Source organism: Ambystoma mexicanum, chromosome 1q, assembly GCF_040938575.1.
Source record: "Ambystoma mexicanum isolate Mex_15411 chromosome 1q, UKY_AmexF1_1, whole genome shotgun sequence".
NCBI lineage: Eukaryota > Metazoa > Chordata > Amphibia > Caudata > Ambystomatidae > Ambystoma > Ambystoma mexicanum.
In genome coordinates, this window is record NC_090922.1 from 541,165,528 (window position 1) to 541,178,094 (window position 12,567).

Below are 12,567 nucleotides of genomic sequence, written 5' to 3' on the forward strand. Positions count from 1 at the left end.
GCAAGAGACATGAATAACTTAAGGGAAATCCTGACACTACTAGTTAGTCTTCCCAAGCCCTCACCAGAGGATTTTTAGAAAATCTCCCCAAGACTTGTCCTTAATGGTCAAATTCGAGGGGTAGGTGCACCACACAACTGAAGGTGAGTAACTGACAGAGTCAGCAGCCAACTGTGTTTAAAAGGCTCTATAATCAAGAAACCTTCATCTGAGTCACCCGGGACTCCAAATAGCCCAATTGTTAACTGATCTACACCGATGACCACTTTCTGGCTATGGGTCCAGTGTTCCTGCTAGCCAATACGTGTACTCTACCCCCCTCATAATGCTGAGGACTCCCTCTGGTGAGGATTTCCTCACCAGAATCCTTTTTACTGAAACGCAGGCTGTCTTTGGAGCAGGAGAACTTTGACCTTCAAAACTATTTCCAATCATTTTAACAGCTTGTGAGTGCTTAATTAGTGTCTTTATTTTGCTGCATTTCCCTCTATGGGAGAAGTTTGTTCCCTCTGTAATAGACCTGATGATGGGACTATCCTAACCGTAACATGGACACTCTTGTTGTTCGGAGTTACCGGCTGACCCTGCGCTCTCCTGGCGACATACACTTGACATGTGTGGAGGTAAAAAGAGTTGCTTATGAATCTGGATGGGATACACTAAAGAACTGTGAAACATTGATGGGGTTTTCCGACTTTCTCTGTACATCCTCACACTACCAATGCGGTTTCTCTTAATTTGCTTATGCCGCATCATTCTGCAGTCCATTTGTTTCCTCAACTGTTTGCCACTTTCCTCTCTCATTTCTATTCTGTATGTTCTTCCCCGTTCTTCTGTCTAGCTCCCACACACCTTTCCTCTTAGCTCTTATTCCTTTCCACTTATTCACTCTGAGTCTGTTGTCTACTCTTTTGATTTACACTATTTTTGTTTTTTACAGCTTTAGTATGCGGGTAAACACTACAGATGTATTCCATGTTGACCTTAATTACTGGACCACACTGAAATCCAAAGATGTGAATAACGGGCCAAGAGAACGAGCCTTTCATTCGGCCACTGTCATTGGAAGTTACATGGTTGTTTTTGGTGAGTGACATTACAGCATGCCTTTGATTTCCTATAGTCATCAGGATTCTGCTTGACTAGTACAATGACTTGCATGACTTCTGTTTTCACTAGGTTTTTGGCTTTCAGCAAATGTTGCGAGTGCTCGTTTCTACTCACCGCTGTCCATTATCTTCATGTGCCTGTTGTCTGTGGGCACAATAGATACACTTGTCTTCCACTCTATCACAGCTACATAGAGCCACTCTTCAGATATTGTTATTGTTTGTCACCATCAGATGTCTTACTTCCCTCTCATTTCCTCAACAGGTGGGAATGTGCACATCCACTACCATGAGGAGAAATGCTATGAAGATGAAATATTCTTCTACCACTTGGGTTGTCACCAGTGGGTGTCGAGCAAAGAATTGACCCATCTGATTCATAACTATGATGGTAAGCCTGAGATTACAAGGAGGTAACTAGCATTTGGGAGAGAAGGAAGACGCAAGTGCAAAGAGACCCCCAGAGAGGAACATATTCCTGTCTGTATTTTTTATATTTATTTTTTCTCTTTCACTGTCACTGTTGGATGGAAAATACCTTTTGCCTTTTGTTAATGAGCCCCCTATAGTCTGTGTAGTTTTCTGTTCTCCTGATAACTTTTCCCGAGAGTGTCCTACCATGTCTTAATGGGGACCTGGCTCTTTAATTGCTGTGCTTCCTTGGTAACCCTTTAAGTCCCCAAAGGTGCAGAATCTGCAAAATGTGCACTTTACATTTCCTGGGCAAATAATCTTTCTCAGTGTTCCAAGACATTTGTTTTGATTCCTGGGAGTAGCTGGACAAAGTGTGGCCATTTTGCCACACAGTACACCTTTCTTGTTTCCTGAGCTACCCTTCAAAAACTGTCTGTACTTTGTTTAAATCCTCTAACCTGGCAACTGTATTTTCGATGAGAGCTCCTGCCAGGAGCTGGAAAGCAGCTTTAGGTGTGTGTGTGTGTGGTCTTAGGATGTCTCGGCATTTGCAGTTCTTGAGTTTATGCGCCCGATTGACTGCATACGTTTGAATGTGGCAAGAAACCCTTAATGGTTGGGTGCCAAACGTTTGAATGTTGTATTAGTGTCCAAATTAGAGGTTTGGTGTGGGCGAGTCACCACAGGCCTCTCCTCTAAGGTTAAAAGTTCTCACTTTAGGGAAGCTATTGACTTTCTGCACCATAATCTCCTGAACCTTTTGAAAATCCGGTGGGACCAGCCAAATCCGTTCCTCTGCCAAGGTGTTTTGTGCTCCGTTTGAACTCTGGCCTCTGCATTTCCCAGAAGTGGGAACACTGTACCCTCCTGGTGTGTGTGTTGCTAGAAATGTTCCTTGTCAGCTGGAGCATCAAACAGGACTCTGTTTCTCCAGCATGGATTCACATGCTCATGAATATTCCCTGTCGTCAGGCAGGTTAGCTTTAAGCTAAAAACTGGTCGTTTTGCTCCTTGAAATCTGACAACTTTTTGCTGTTTTTTGCCTATTTTTATGAGAATTGGTCTCGATTCTTCATCTTCTTCAGCCACGTTGTGACTACCGACAGCGGGGTCCCGTTGCCGCAGGAGATCCTTGTTCCGTCGTCAGATCTCCAACCCGTGGTTGCCTCAGGCCCAGGCATGGTCCTTTGTTTCAACACCATGACGGACACCACAAAGAAAAGTCTCCTCCATGCCTGTGAGAACTGCAGCCTGAAAAACATCTTCATCGAAGGTCTGCACCTCAGGTGCATCTACTGTCTACATCCCGACCATGATGCAGATGGATGTTCGATTTGCCAGGTCTTCTCCTCTAAGACACAGAAGGACCGCCATCTGAGGTTAGTGGCGTGGATTGAGGAAGGGAAGGCCTCTGACACGGCCTCCGGGTGTAGTCATGGCTCTTCCATGGCCAGCAGGTCCAAGGACCGTGCCTCCTCTGGCAAAAACAGGTTGAGGTCCTTTGAGGATGCTTCCCTGGTGAATATTCGAAAGAAGGCAAAATCGTCACACGCTCCGACGCCTTCTTCGACGGTCACTGCGGGTGTAGGACCCAGATCGGAGAGAGGACAGTCATCATCACCAGCTCAGTCGACAGGCTACCGGCAGGCGGACTGGTTCCATCTGCAAAAAAATCATTCAATCCATCGGCCAAACTCAAGTCCTCGTCTAAGGGCAAGTCGTCCAAGAACCCGTTGGCGGCTCCACCGTCATCGACGACTTCATCCATCAAGACTGTGGGCCCATTGATGACCGCCCCGTCAACAAGTACCTCAATGGTGAAGACTGGTCCTTCGTCCACGGCTTCATCACACCAAGGGCGACCGTCACCACTATGACAGTTACCACGTCCAGGGTATCCTTGCCGCATAGACCCCCGTTGGCGGTTCCAACGGCAGGCCCATCAATGACCGCACTGCTGCCTGTTCCGCAGGCTCCAGTCGTCGTCTAAAGGCTCGGATGTGGTGAGGGACATACCTCCTGCTAAGGATTTCCTGCCTAGGTCCACCAAGTCCACACCACTTTTCACATTGGCCCCTTAGCTATCTCCCAGAAGGTCACCAGCACGCTACACCACTTCAGAGGATGACCTGCCAGAAGGTTTTTACTCTGACCAGGAGTGTGGTAAAGGGGAACCTGACCCCATATTGGCAATGCCACAGCAAGGGTCGCATCTCATCAGCCTTCCCAGCCTTATAGTCCTTCTCTTCTGGGCCCAGCTCCAGCACCTGCAACAAGGGACATGTCTTTGAACATTTTGACCACCTTTCACATGCTGGTGTCTGAAACCCAGCAGCGACTACCCACTGCTACCATTCCTGGCCCAGTGAGGAGTCCTCCGAGGCCTTCTCCGTCTTGGCCAATGCCGCCTTATCCGGCCCTTTTTACCCCTCGGCTATTGCCGGCTGCACTGTCCCCTGGGGTGGAGGAGGTGGCTCAGATTGACACTGGCATGGATACGAACACAAGTAGCCCGCAAGGCACGGATGTAGACGATGATTACGTTCCTGCGGATGGCGGACAACGATGCACTCTCCGTTGCATCTCCGCCCTACAAGATCAAGTCCTTCCACGCCATAATCTCTAGGGCTTTGAAATTGTTCAACCTAGTGCCAGAGGAAAACAAAAAGGAAGGTTTCCTTTTCGAACGACAGGCGTCCTCCAGGAAGACCATTGTTTCAGTTCCCCTATTAGATGACATTTGGGAGGATGGCCTGTTGGTCATGAAGGCCCTTAATACCTCATCTGCGAAAAGGGATTGCTTCGAAAAGAAGTACCAGTTTCCAAACTTGGCCACTAAATGCCTTGGGTCCCAACCCTCACCAGACACTGTGGTCTTGGCCGCCGCTAGTAAGAGGTCCTCCAACCCGTCTTCCTTGTCTATGGTTCCTCTGTACCAAGAGAGTAAAAAGCTGGATGCAGCAGGGAAGCGCATCATGATAACATGGGCATCAACAATCCAGGCCGCCAACGCCCACGCCATTCTATTGAGGTACGATAGGTAGTTGTGGTATTAGCTGGGGCCCATCCTCGACTTCCTATCATCTGATAAGAATGGTAAGGCCCTGGCTCTGTTCCAGGAAGGAGAGGTCATCTCTGCCCATCGCCCTCGCGGATTCCAGCTTTTGCCAAATGGGCCATGGCGTGGCTCTCTGCCGCCAGAGTTGTATCAAAGCCACTAAATTTTGCACGGACGAAAGTAGTCAATATGCCGTTCGATGGCGACAACTCCTTTGGAAAAACGGTTGACGAGACTCTGCAGGCCATGAAGACTGATACTGAAACAACACGCTCTTTAGGCACTCCCCAGCAGAGGAGGTCATCCTTTTGTTCCTCTAAAGGGAGAGTCTCAAGGTCATCCAAAGGTTTTACCTCCCACTATTGTCAGCTCTCCCGCTCAGCCACCCAGGAGGCTTATAGGGGATGCTCCCAAACCTATGGTAGTGTCCGCCCATGTCGTTGTTCCCCCCCCACCTCCCTCCCCCCCCCAGCCAGGATGCAAATGCTGAAACAGGCCTGAACCGGACCAGCACCCACACCCCCACTTATGCACCCCAGTGAGAGGCCGGTTATCACAATTTGTCGATCAGTGGCGAAAGATGTCCACAGACAAATGGGTGCTCGATGTCCTTAAGCAGGGGAATGCCTTGTAATTCCAGGGCAAATGCCCTCTCATCCGTCCGTTTCCGCGACTAGAGCTACACGTGGCACAGCTGCTGAAGGAGGTTCAAACCATGCTAAAGAAACTGGTGATAGAACCAGTCTCTCAGTGGCTCCCGAGTGTACTCCAGATACTTTCTGTTAAGGATAATGTCTGGAGGATGGAGGCCCATTCCGGACCTGCGACACTTCAACAAGTTCCTCAAATCCCAAAAGTTCATGAAGGTCACGTTGCAGCACGTGCTTGGCCAACTGGAGGAGGGAGATTTCCTGGCGACCCTCGACTTGGAGGATGCTTGTTCCACATTCCCATTAATCAGAAACACTGGAAGTTCCTATGTTTTGTTGTTTAGGGATGCCATTACCAGTTCACCAAATGCCTGGCCCCGGTAGCAGTGCATCTGTGCCACAATGGTATCCACGTCTATCCTTACCTGGACGATTGGCTCACCAGGACCCTAACAGCTCTGGGATGATTCTCGATAAACTAGCAAAAGTCCTGCATAGTGCCATCTCAAAATGCACTATTCCTGGGTGCTCGCCTTAACACACTCTTGTGTTTAGCGACTCCCTCTGAAGAGAGGGTGAAGGCCATCCTGGGAAAGGTCCAACGGCTATCAACTGCTTCTGTTGCAACGCTCGGGTCCATTAAGTCCCTACGGTGGATGATGCCCTCCTGCATCTATCTGGTTCCCTTTTGCAGACTATCGATGAAACACATTAAGAGTTTCTGGATGCCGCCTGGCGGCAAGTCACCGGCACATGGACCAACAAGATCGCCCTCAATCGGGCATTCCGTCAAGCCCTGCAATGGTGGTGAGTTCGCCCGCATCTCTCGCAGGGTGCTGCCTTTCAGAGCCCAATCAGGCGACTGTCCCGACTGACGCCTCCCTTGCGTGTTGAGGGGACCCACACAGAACATTCCCATACCAAAGAAGTCTGACTCCTAGAAGAGAAGGAGTTTTACATCAAAGTCTTAGAACTGCAGGCAGTCTTCTGGTCCCTTAAGTCTTTTCAGCCTTAGCTCCAAGGGAAGGTGGTGTGGGTCTTCACGCACAACACCACCACCATGTTTTACATCAGGAAGCAGGGTGGAAAATGCTCCCCATTCTTTCACTGGAGGCACAGCATCTCTGGCGCTTAGCCATTGCTCAACGCATGCTTCTCGTCCAATGTCACCTGGCAGGTGTCCAGAACACCATTGCAGACTCTCTCAGAAGGGAGCTGTGGTCCTGCCACGAATGGGACATTCAGCAAGCGCAAGTGACTTGTCTTTTCAACAAGTGGAGTCTCCCTCAAATTGACATCTTTGCGACAGCTACCAACGCCAAATGACAAATATTTGCCAGCGGTATCCTCTGCCAAAGAGTCTGGAGGATGTCTTCTCGTTCCCTTGGGAGTGCCTCTTTCTGTACGCTTTCCATCCTCTTCCGCTGTTGCTACGTGTGATCAGCACACTCAGATGCTGTCACTCCACGATGATCCTCAGTGCGCCGGTGTGGCCCAGGCAGATCTGGTGCTCAGACCTTCTCCGTTTGTCGGAGGTTCCAGCCATCAAACTGCCTCCACTTCCAGACCTCCTCTACAGAGAAGGGTCAATCCTGCACCATGACCCAGTGTGTCTCAACCTCACGACCTGGATCCTGCAGCCCTAGACTTTGAACACTACTCCCTGCCTTTGGAATGCAAGAAAGTTCTAGCAAAGCCCAGCGCCCCCTTCCTCTACACTTTCTTGCTACAAACACAAGTGGAACCGTTGTACGGTGTGGTGCTGGCCACTGAAGATTTCTCTGCTGTGCATGTCTACTACGGCCAGGCATGTAGGGGAACTGCAGGTTCTCGCCCGTAAACCTCCATAATTGTTGTTCCACCCAGCTAAAGTGGTTCTGCGAACTCACCCTTCCTTCATACCAAAGGTACCATCAGACTTTCATCTGAACAAGCCTTTGGTTCTGCCAGTTTTCTTTGCAAATCCTTCTTTGCTTGCTTAAAGATCATTGCATTCACTGGACGTTGCACATGCCCTGTGTTTCTATGATGCACGCACGAAGGGCTTTCGAAAGACTTCTCTACTTTTCGTCCATTTTGGTTCTGTCGGACACGGGATGGCCCTGTCCGAGGCTTCCATCTCCAGGTGGCTCTCTGACTGTATCATGCATTGCGGTCAACGCGTGTGCTTCGTATACCAGCGTCGATGTCACAAGGGATGCTACTTAGGCCATCGAGGACTTAGACTCAATGCTGCATGACCCTCGACCCTATGAAAAAAGAATTCCGAAGCAAGCTTCAATGAGACTTGAATATATCACAGATTAGGAATACGTGGCAGGACCATGCAGTCTAAAGAACGTTACCACGGTTAAGTAACTTGTTCAATTAAGGCAACTGAAGCAGGCACTGTCCAAGAGAAAGCAGATATTACACCTCAACCACTTAATTTAAAAAAAAATAGGCTGAAATTGTGATAAAGATTTTAGGGGCAGATGGTGTAAGTGCCCAACTAAAGAGGTGATGGCTGGAAGGTCTAGTATTAATCTTAACCTCTGGCATCCCTCTGTGCAACCCTACAGACCATTGCTTTCTTTAGGCCAAAACATGTCTGGGATGGCTTATGGTTTCGTGTGCAGAAGGGATGTGACCAATCAGTTTGGGCTGGGCTTGCCCTTTTGGGGTGGGACCAAGCCTGATTTACATATGGTCTTTCCTCTTCTTTCTGTAATGGCTAGGCAGGCTGAATAATAGGTTAAGAATAATTTTAAACATTCCAGTCATCACCTCTTGTTTGCCTTCCACTGTGAGGACATGACTAGTATTATGGACTACATGGCAGTTGGATATGGCATTTTCTCTGAGAGGTATTTTATGTTGGCCTGCGGAGAGATGCAACCAAACATTTATTGCATTTTATATAGTTCTCTCATGCTCCACCTCTCCACCCCATGCAATGCTGGTCCATTGAGATAGGTCAGTGGGGGTGGAAAATGGACATCATGGAAGCCATACAAAAGAAATTACAGATTGGTAGATTTTAACCATGCTTTCTCTCAGATGTCATTGAACCCCTCCACCCCCTTGGTGGAATACATTCCCTCGAGTTGATTGCTCCCCAATCTGGAATTTTATATTTGAATGAGCAAAGGGACTATTTCTCCAAAACATTTGACCATTTAGAAAACATATGCAAAAAAGGTAATGCAATAAACACGTAAGACTAAAGACACTCTATGTATTGTTTGAGGGATACAACTCCTACAAGCGCAAAATAAAACAAACCTCCATTTCACAACTTCTGTTTTCACATCATGCATTAAAAAAGCATTCCTACAGAAGCCCAGCTTACTGCTTGCATGGATTTGTTTACTGTTTTGAAGAAAGACACCCAGGCCATTGAGGTGCTTTTCTGAAATAGGAAGCATATACAACTGACCGGCAGCACAATATGCACTTGATTGGTAGTGGTTTATAGTTGGGGGGAAAAAAAAAAAAGCTCCCACTTTCACAAAAGTTGTGTAATGGACTGCAAGGCGAGTCTTAAAATTAACAGTGCATGATGCTTGCTTGCAAGTAAAAGGAAATTTCTCCGAGATTATGAAAATATGCTGCATCCTTGTTGCAGGACTGGTTGCTTAAATATTGCACAATGCCTTTAACTTACCCACAGCAGTGGGACAGGGGAAGAGTAGAAGCCACAGAGAAGGGAGGCAGAAGAGAGGGCAGAAAGGTGAAAAAAGTTAAACAGAAGAGGTTGAAGGGCAGTGTATGGAAGCTGTGAAGTAGTTATGGGCGGACGACAGAAGGTTGAAAGATGGAAGATCAGAAGTGGGGAGGGGTTAGGGGCAGAGAGAATAGTACAGCAGGAGAAAATGGGAAGGGGTCAGCAAAGGATTATGGTTGTCATGTCCTGCATGTCTGAGATCTTGTTTTCTGTTCTGCATGGGCGATGGATTGTCCATATGTGCTCGTCTCTGATATAGTGGGAAATATATGGAGTGAAACTGGGTTGAGTGTTCCGAATGTCAGGTGTTGCCTTGAGGTTGGAGGTGGGAGTTCCTTGTGTCTTATATTTGTAAACCGGTAACTCAAGGTACTTAAATCTACTTGTAACCATCAGTTGATTTCAGCATGCTTATTCCAGGTAGACCCTGGAGAAGCATGCAGACATCATTTAAAGATATTTGTTTTTGAGGACCGGGGGGATGGGGGGGAATTGGGCAGGAGGAAGGTTACAATAGTGAAAAGATGCTAAATTGGGCGAAAGCGATCAGGAGGCGAGGAATGAGAACTCGAGTGGGACAGTGTTGCATAAACAAAAAAAGAGGGGAGAAGGGTGCTGGTAAGAGTGATGGGAGTTAGTAGACAGTGGAATCGAACTTTAGCGCAGGGAAAAGTAGCTGACATGAGGGAAGGATCTTTGAAGTGGAAAAAGGGAAGGTCAACAGGAAGGGCTGAAAAAGAGGAGGGGGAGGAGAACAGTGGGGAACACAAGTTTACCTGATGCACCACTTCTTGGCGTTTCTCATAATGAGAGAAGGCATCAAAGATGGAGGTGGTGGGCTTGTAGGTGGCAATGACCTTCAGCACTTGCTTCGCCTTCTCCAAGGGCACCTCCTGCGTGTCATGAGTTTTTCACTGGCTTATTGTCATTGTTCTTCAGTCGGATGTGCTGCAGTTGGTTGTTGGGCACGTCTTTGACAAAGAGCCACTTGACATCAAACTATCCCTTCCACTTGTCCCGAGACCAGACTCAAGCACTTGTGCCACAGTTCTCAGGGGATTACATCTCTGCCACACCAGACAAATGCCCACTGCCAGTCACACTGAAGAACAAGTACACATGCCCTTTGTTATGAATGGAGCAAAATGCACTGTCCATACTAAGAGTGGAGTTTTGTACTGCCTCAGATATGGTTTAATGAATTCCTTAGTTCGACTTTAGAAAAACTGTCCTAACAGTAAAGTCTTGGAAACTCCACTACCCGGTGGCAAAGCCTCTTTGAACTCTGAAGGGCACAACCAATACCCAAGCCAAAAGAGTTGGAACAGCCAATTTATTATTCTTCATTTTATTGGGTTTTTATAATGCACCTAAACACAATGTGTTTCAAGGCGCAACAAGAGAAAAAGGGGGTGGGTGCAGGGATGACAAAACAGAAACTGTCCTTCTAAGCCTTGTGACATTTGTATAGTGCAAGTGCAGTAAACAGAAGTGGATGGGGGTAGGGGGGGGGCAGAGGGTTAGGCGAGTGCCAGGGGAGGCCAGGAGGACATAGCCCGCGGAAAGAAGAGAGTGCAGAGGCAGAAGGTCCACATGCTAAGTGCGAGGAACAGGGCTGGAAGGGTGCAGGCCTAGCCAGGCTAGTGAAGGGAGAGGGAGCCCAGAAGAGCAAGTGAATGTTGGGGGGAGGAGGGGAGTCAGAGGAGACCAAGTGCAGAGAACACTGGTCGTGGTGGGCCTGGTGCCCTGTAAGAATCTGAAGGAACCAGGCTGCCAGTCGAGAGGCAGAGGGGGAACATTAGCAGGGGAGAATGGGAAGGAGGAGGAGAAAAGGAGGGTCTTGCGTAGCTTCTGGAATTTAAGGAGATCCGGCTCAAGTCTGAGAGGGGCAGGGAGGCCATTCCAGAGGGAGGCACATGCGGAGGGGAGAGATCTGTCCCCCACCCCCACTCTCTGCTTGAAGAAATGTCTGATCTGCAGAGAGCTGAAGCTATAACACCGAAGGGCTCTAGCAGGGAGGTGGTTGGGGAGAGGGAATTAGATGTAGTGTTGTCGCAGGCCCCATAAAACTTTGTGGATAATGCAGAGTTTTGAACTTCATCGTCGCAGCAACCGGGAGCCAGTGGAGAGATTTTAGAGATGCGGTCCCTGTGCTTGAGGCCAAGGATAAATCTCGCAGTCCTATTCTGGATTAGTTCAACTATTGCCAGAGGCAAGAGTGGAACAGCAAGAGGCCCAAAGGTTCTAAAGGTTCTAAAGTTCAAAAAGCTCTCCTAAACAAAATAATCACACTGCAACAGAAAATAGCAATTAAAAAAGCCTCTCTTCCCCCCTCTGAGCAACAACCACCCCCGACATAGGGTGTAACACAACTACACCATTTACCTTTAAAGAAATCTCTATTCTGGACATGGAAAAAATCATTCTCTCCCTAAAACCATCTAACTGCAAGGGCGACAGTTGCCCGGCACAAATTATAAAGGATGCGGCTAGAGACCTCACCCCATTCATCTCCAAGCTCATAAACGCCTCCTTTAAAACCAATACAGTACCTAATAACCTCAAAGAATCCTGGGTCCTCCCCCTGCTTAAAAAAACAAACATTAGACCCTACCATCCCTACCAATTATAGACCTATTACCACTGTCTCCTTTCTACTTCAAATTATTGATAGAGTAGCCTATATTCAAATTCAGGAATACCTAGAAGCTAATCACCTACTAGGATCACGACAGTCTGGCTTCCGCCCACTTCACGGAACGGAAATTGCACTGCTAGACCTTAAGATTCAAATTGACGAGTTGAAGGACAAGGGTCAAACAGCTATGCTACTTCTCCTGGACCTCTCTGCAGCGTTCGACCTAGTGGATCATGCAGTCTTATGCAACCATCTTAGGTCAGCGGTGCACTTCTCAGGGGAAGCTATAGCCTGGGTCCAATCCCTCCTGGCCAACAGGACAATGCAAGTCTTTTCTCCACTAACAGCTGCTGACCCAACTCAAATTTCCTGTGGAGTACCCCAAGGATCCTGTGTCTCACCCACTATGTATAACATCTTTACTAAGCCTTTGTTCGACAAATTGGACAGACTGGGTATCACCTACACAAACTATGCAGATGATACCCAGTTCCTCATTCCCCTTTCGGGCAACTTTTTGGAGGACACAGCATTAGTAAATAAAGTATACCTCCTCATTCAGGCATGGATGGCATCTCATGGCCTCTGCCTGAATGACGATAAAACTGAGATACTAATCCTAGGCTCTGAAACCAACATAAAAAAACTTAGCCCCAACTATACCGCCTTCAATATCGACAACAATCTCATCAAGGTGATGCCAGTGGTCAAAACACTCGGCTTCTATCTTGATGCTACACTCTCGCTTAAGAAACAAGTAAACTCACTTGCATCATCCACAGCTTATACCTGTAAGCTTATCCGAGCCTTCAGACCATTTCTCTCCACCTCGAGTTGTATCACCCTCGCCAATGCCCTTGAAATGTCGAGATTAGACTACTGTAAGAAATGTGGGGATGACAAACTCTGGATCAGTTGGGCGCTGGTAGGGTATGATAGTCCAATGGTCGCTGTTGAGCGATTTAATCAATTATATGGTCCAGTAAAGTCTT

The 12,567-nt window shown here is 47.8% G+C and overlaps 1 protein-coding gene across 1 annotated transcript in view; it reads left to right on the forward strand.

The window, feature by feature from the left end:
- Positions 1–12,567, forward strand: part of MEGF8 (multiple EGF like domains 8) — a 1,665,761-nt gene that overhangs the window by 344,374 nt on the left and 1,308,820 nt on the right. The window contains exons 9-10 of the mRNA XM_069640964.1: positions 941–1,086; positions 1,375–1,500. Of these exons, the coding sequence (XP_069497065.1) occupies positions 941–1,086; positions 1,375–1,500 (272 nt within the window). The remainder of the gene's footprint in view (positions 1–940; positions 1,087–1,374; positions 1,501–12,567) is intronic.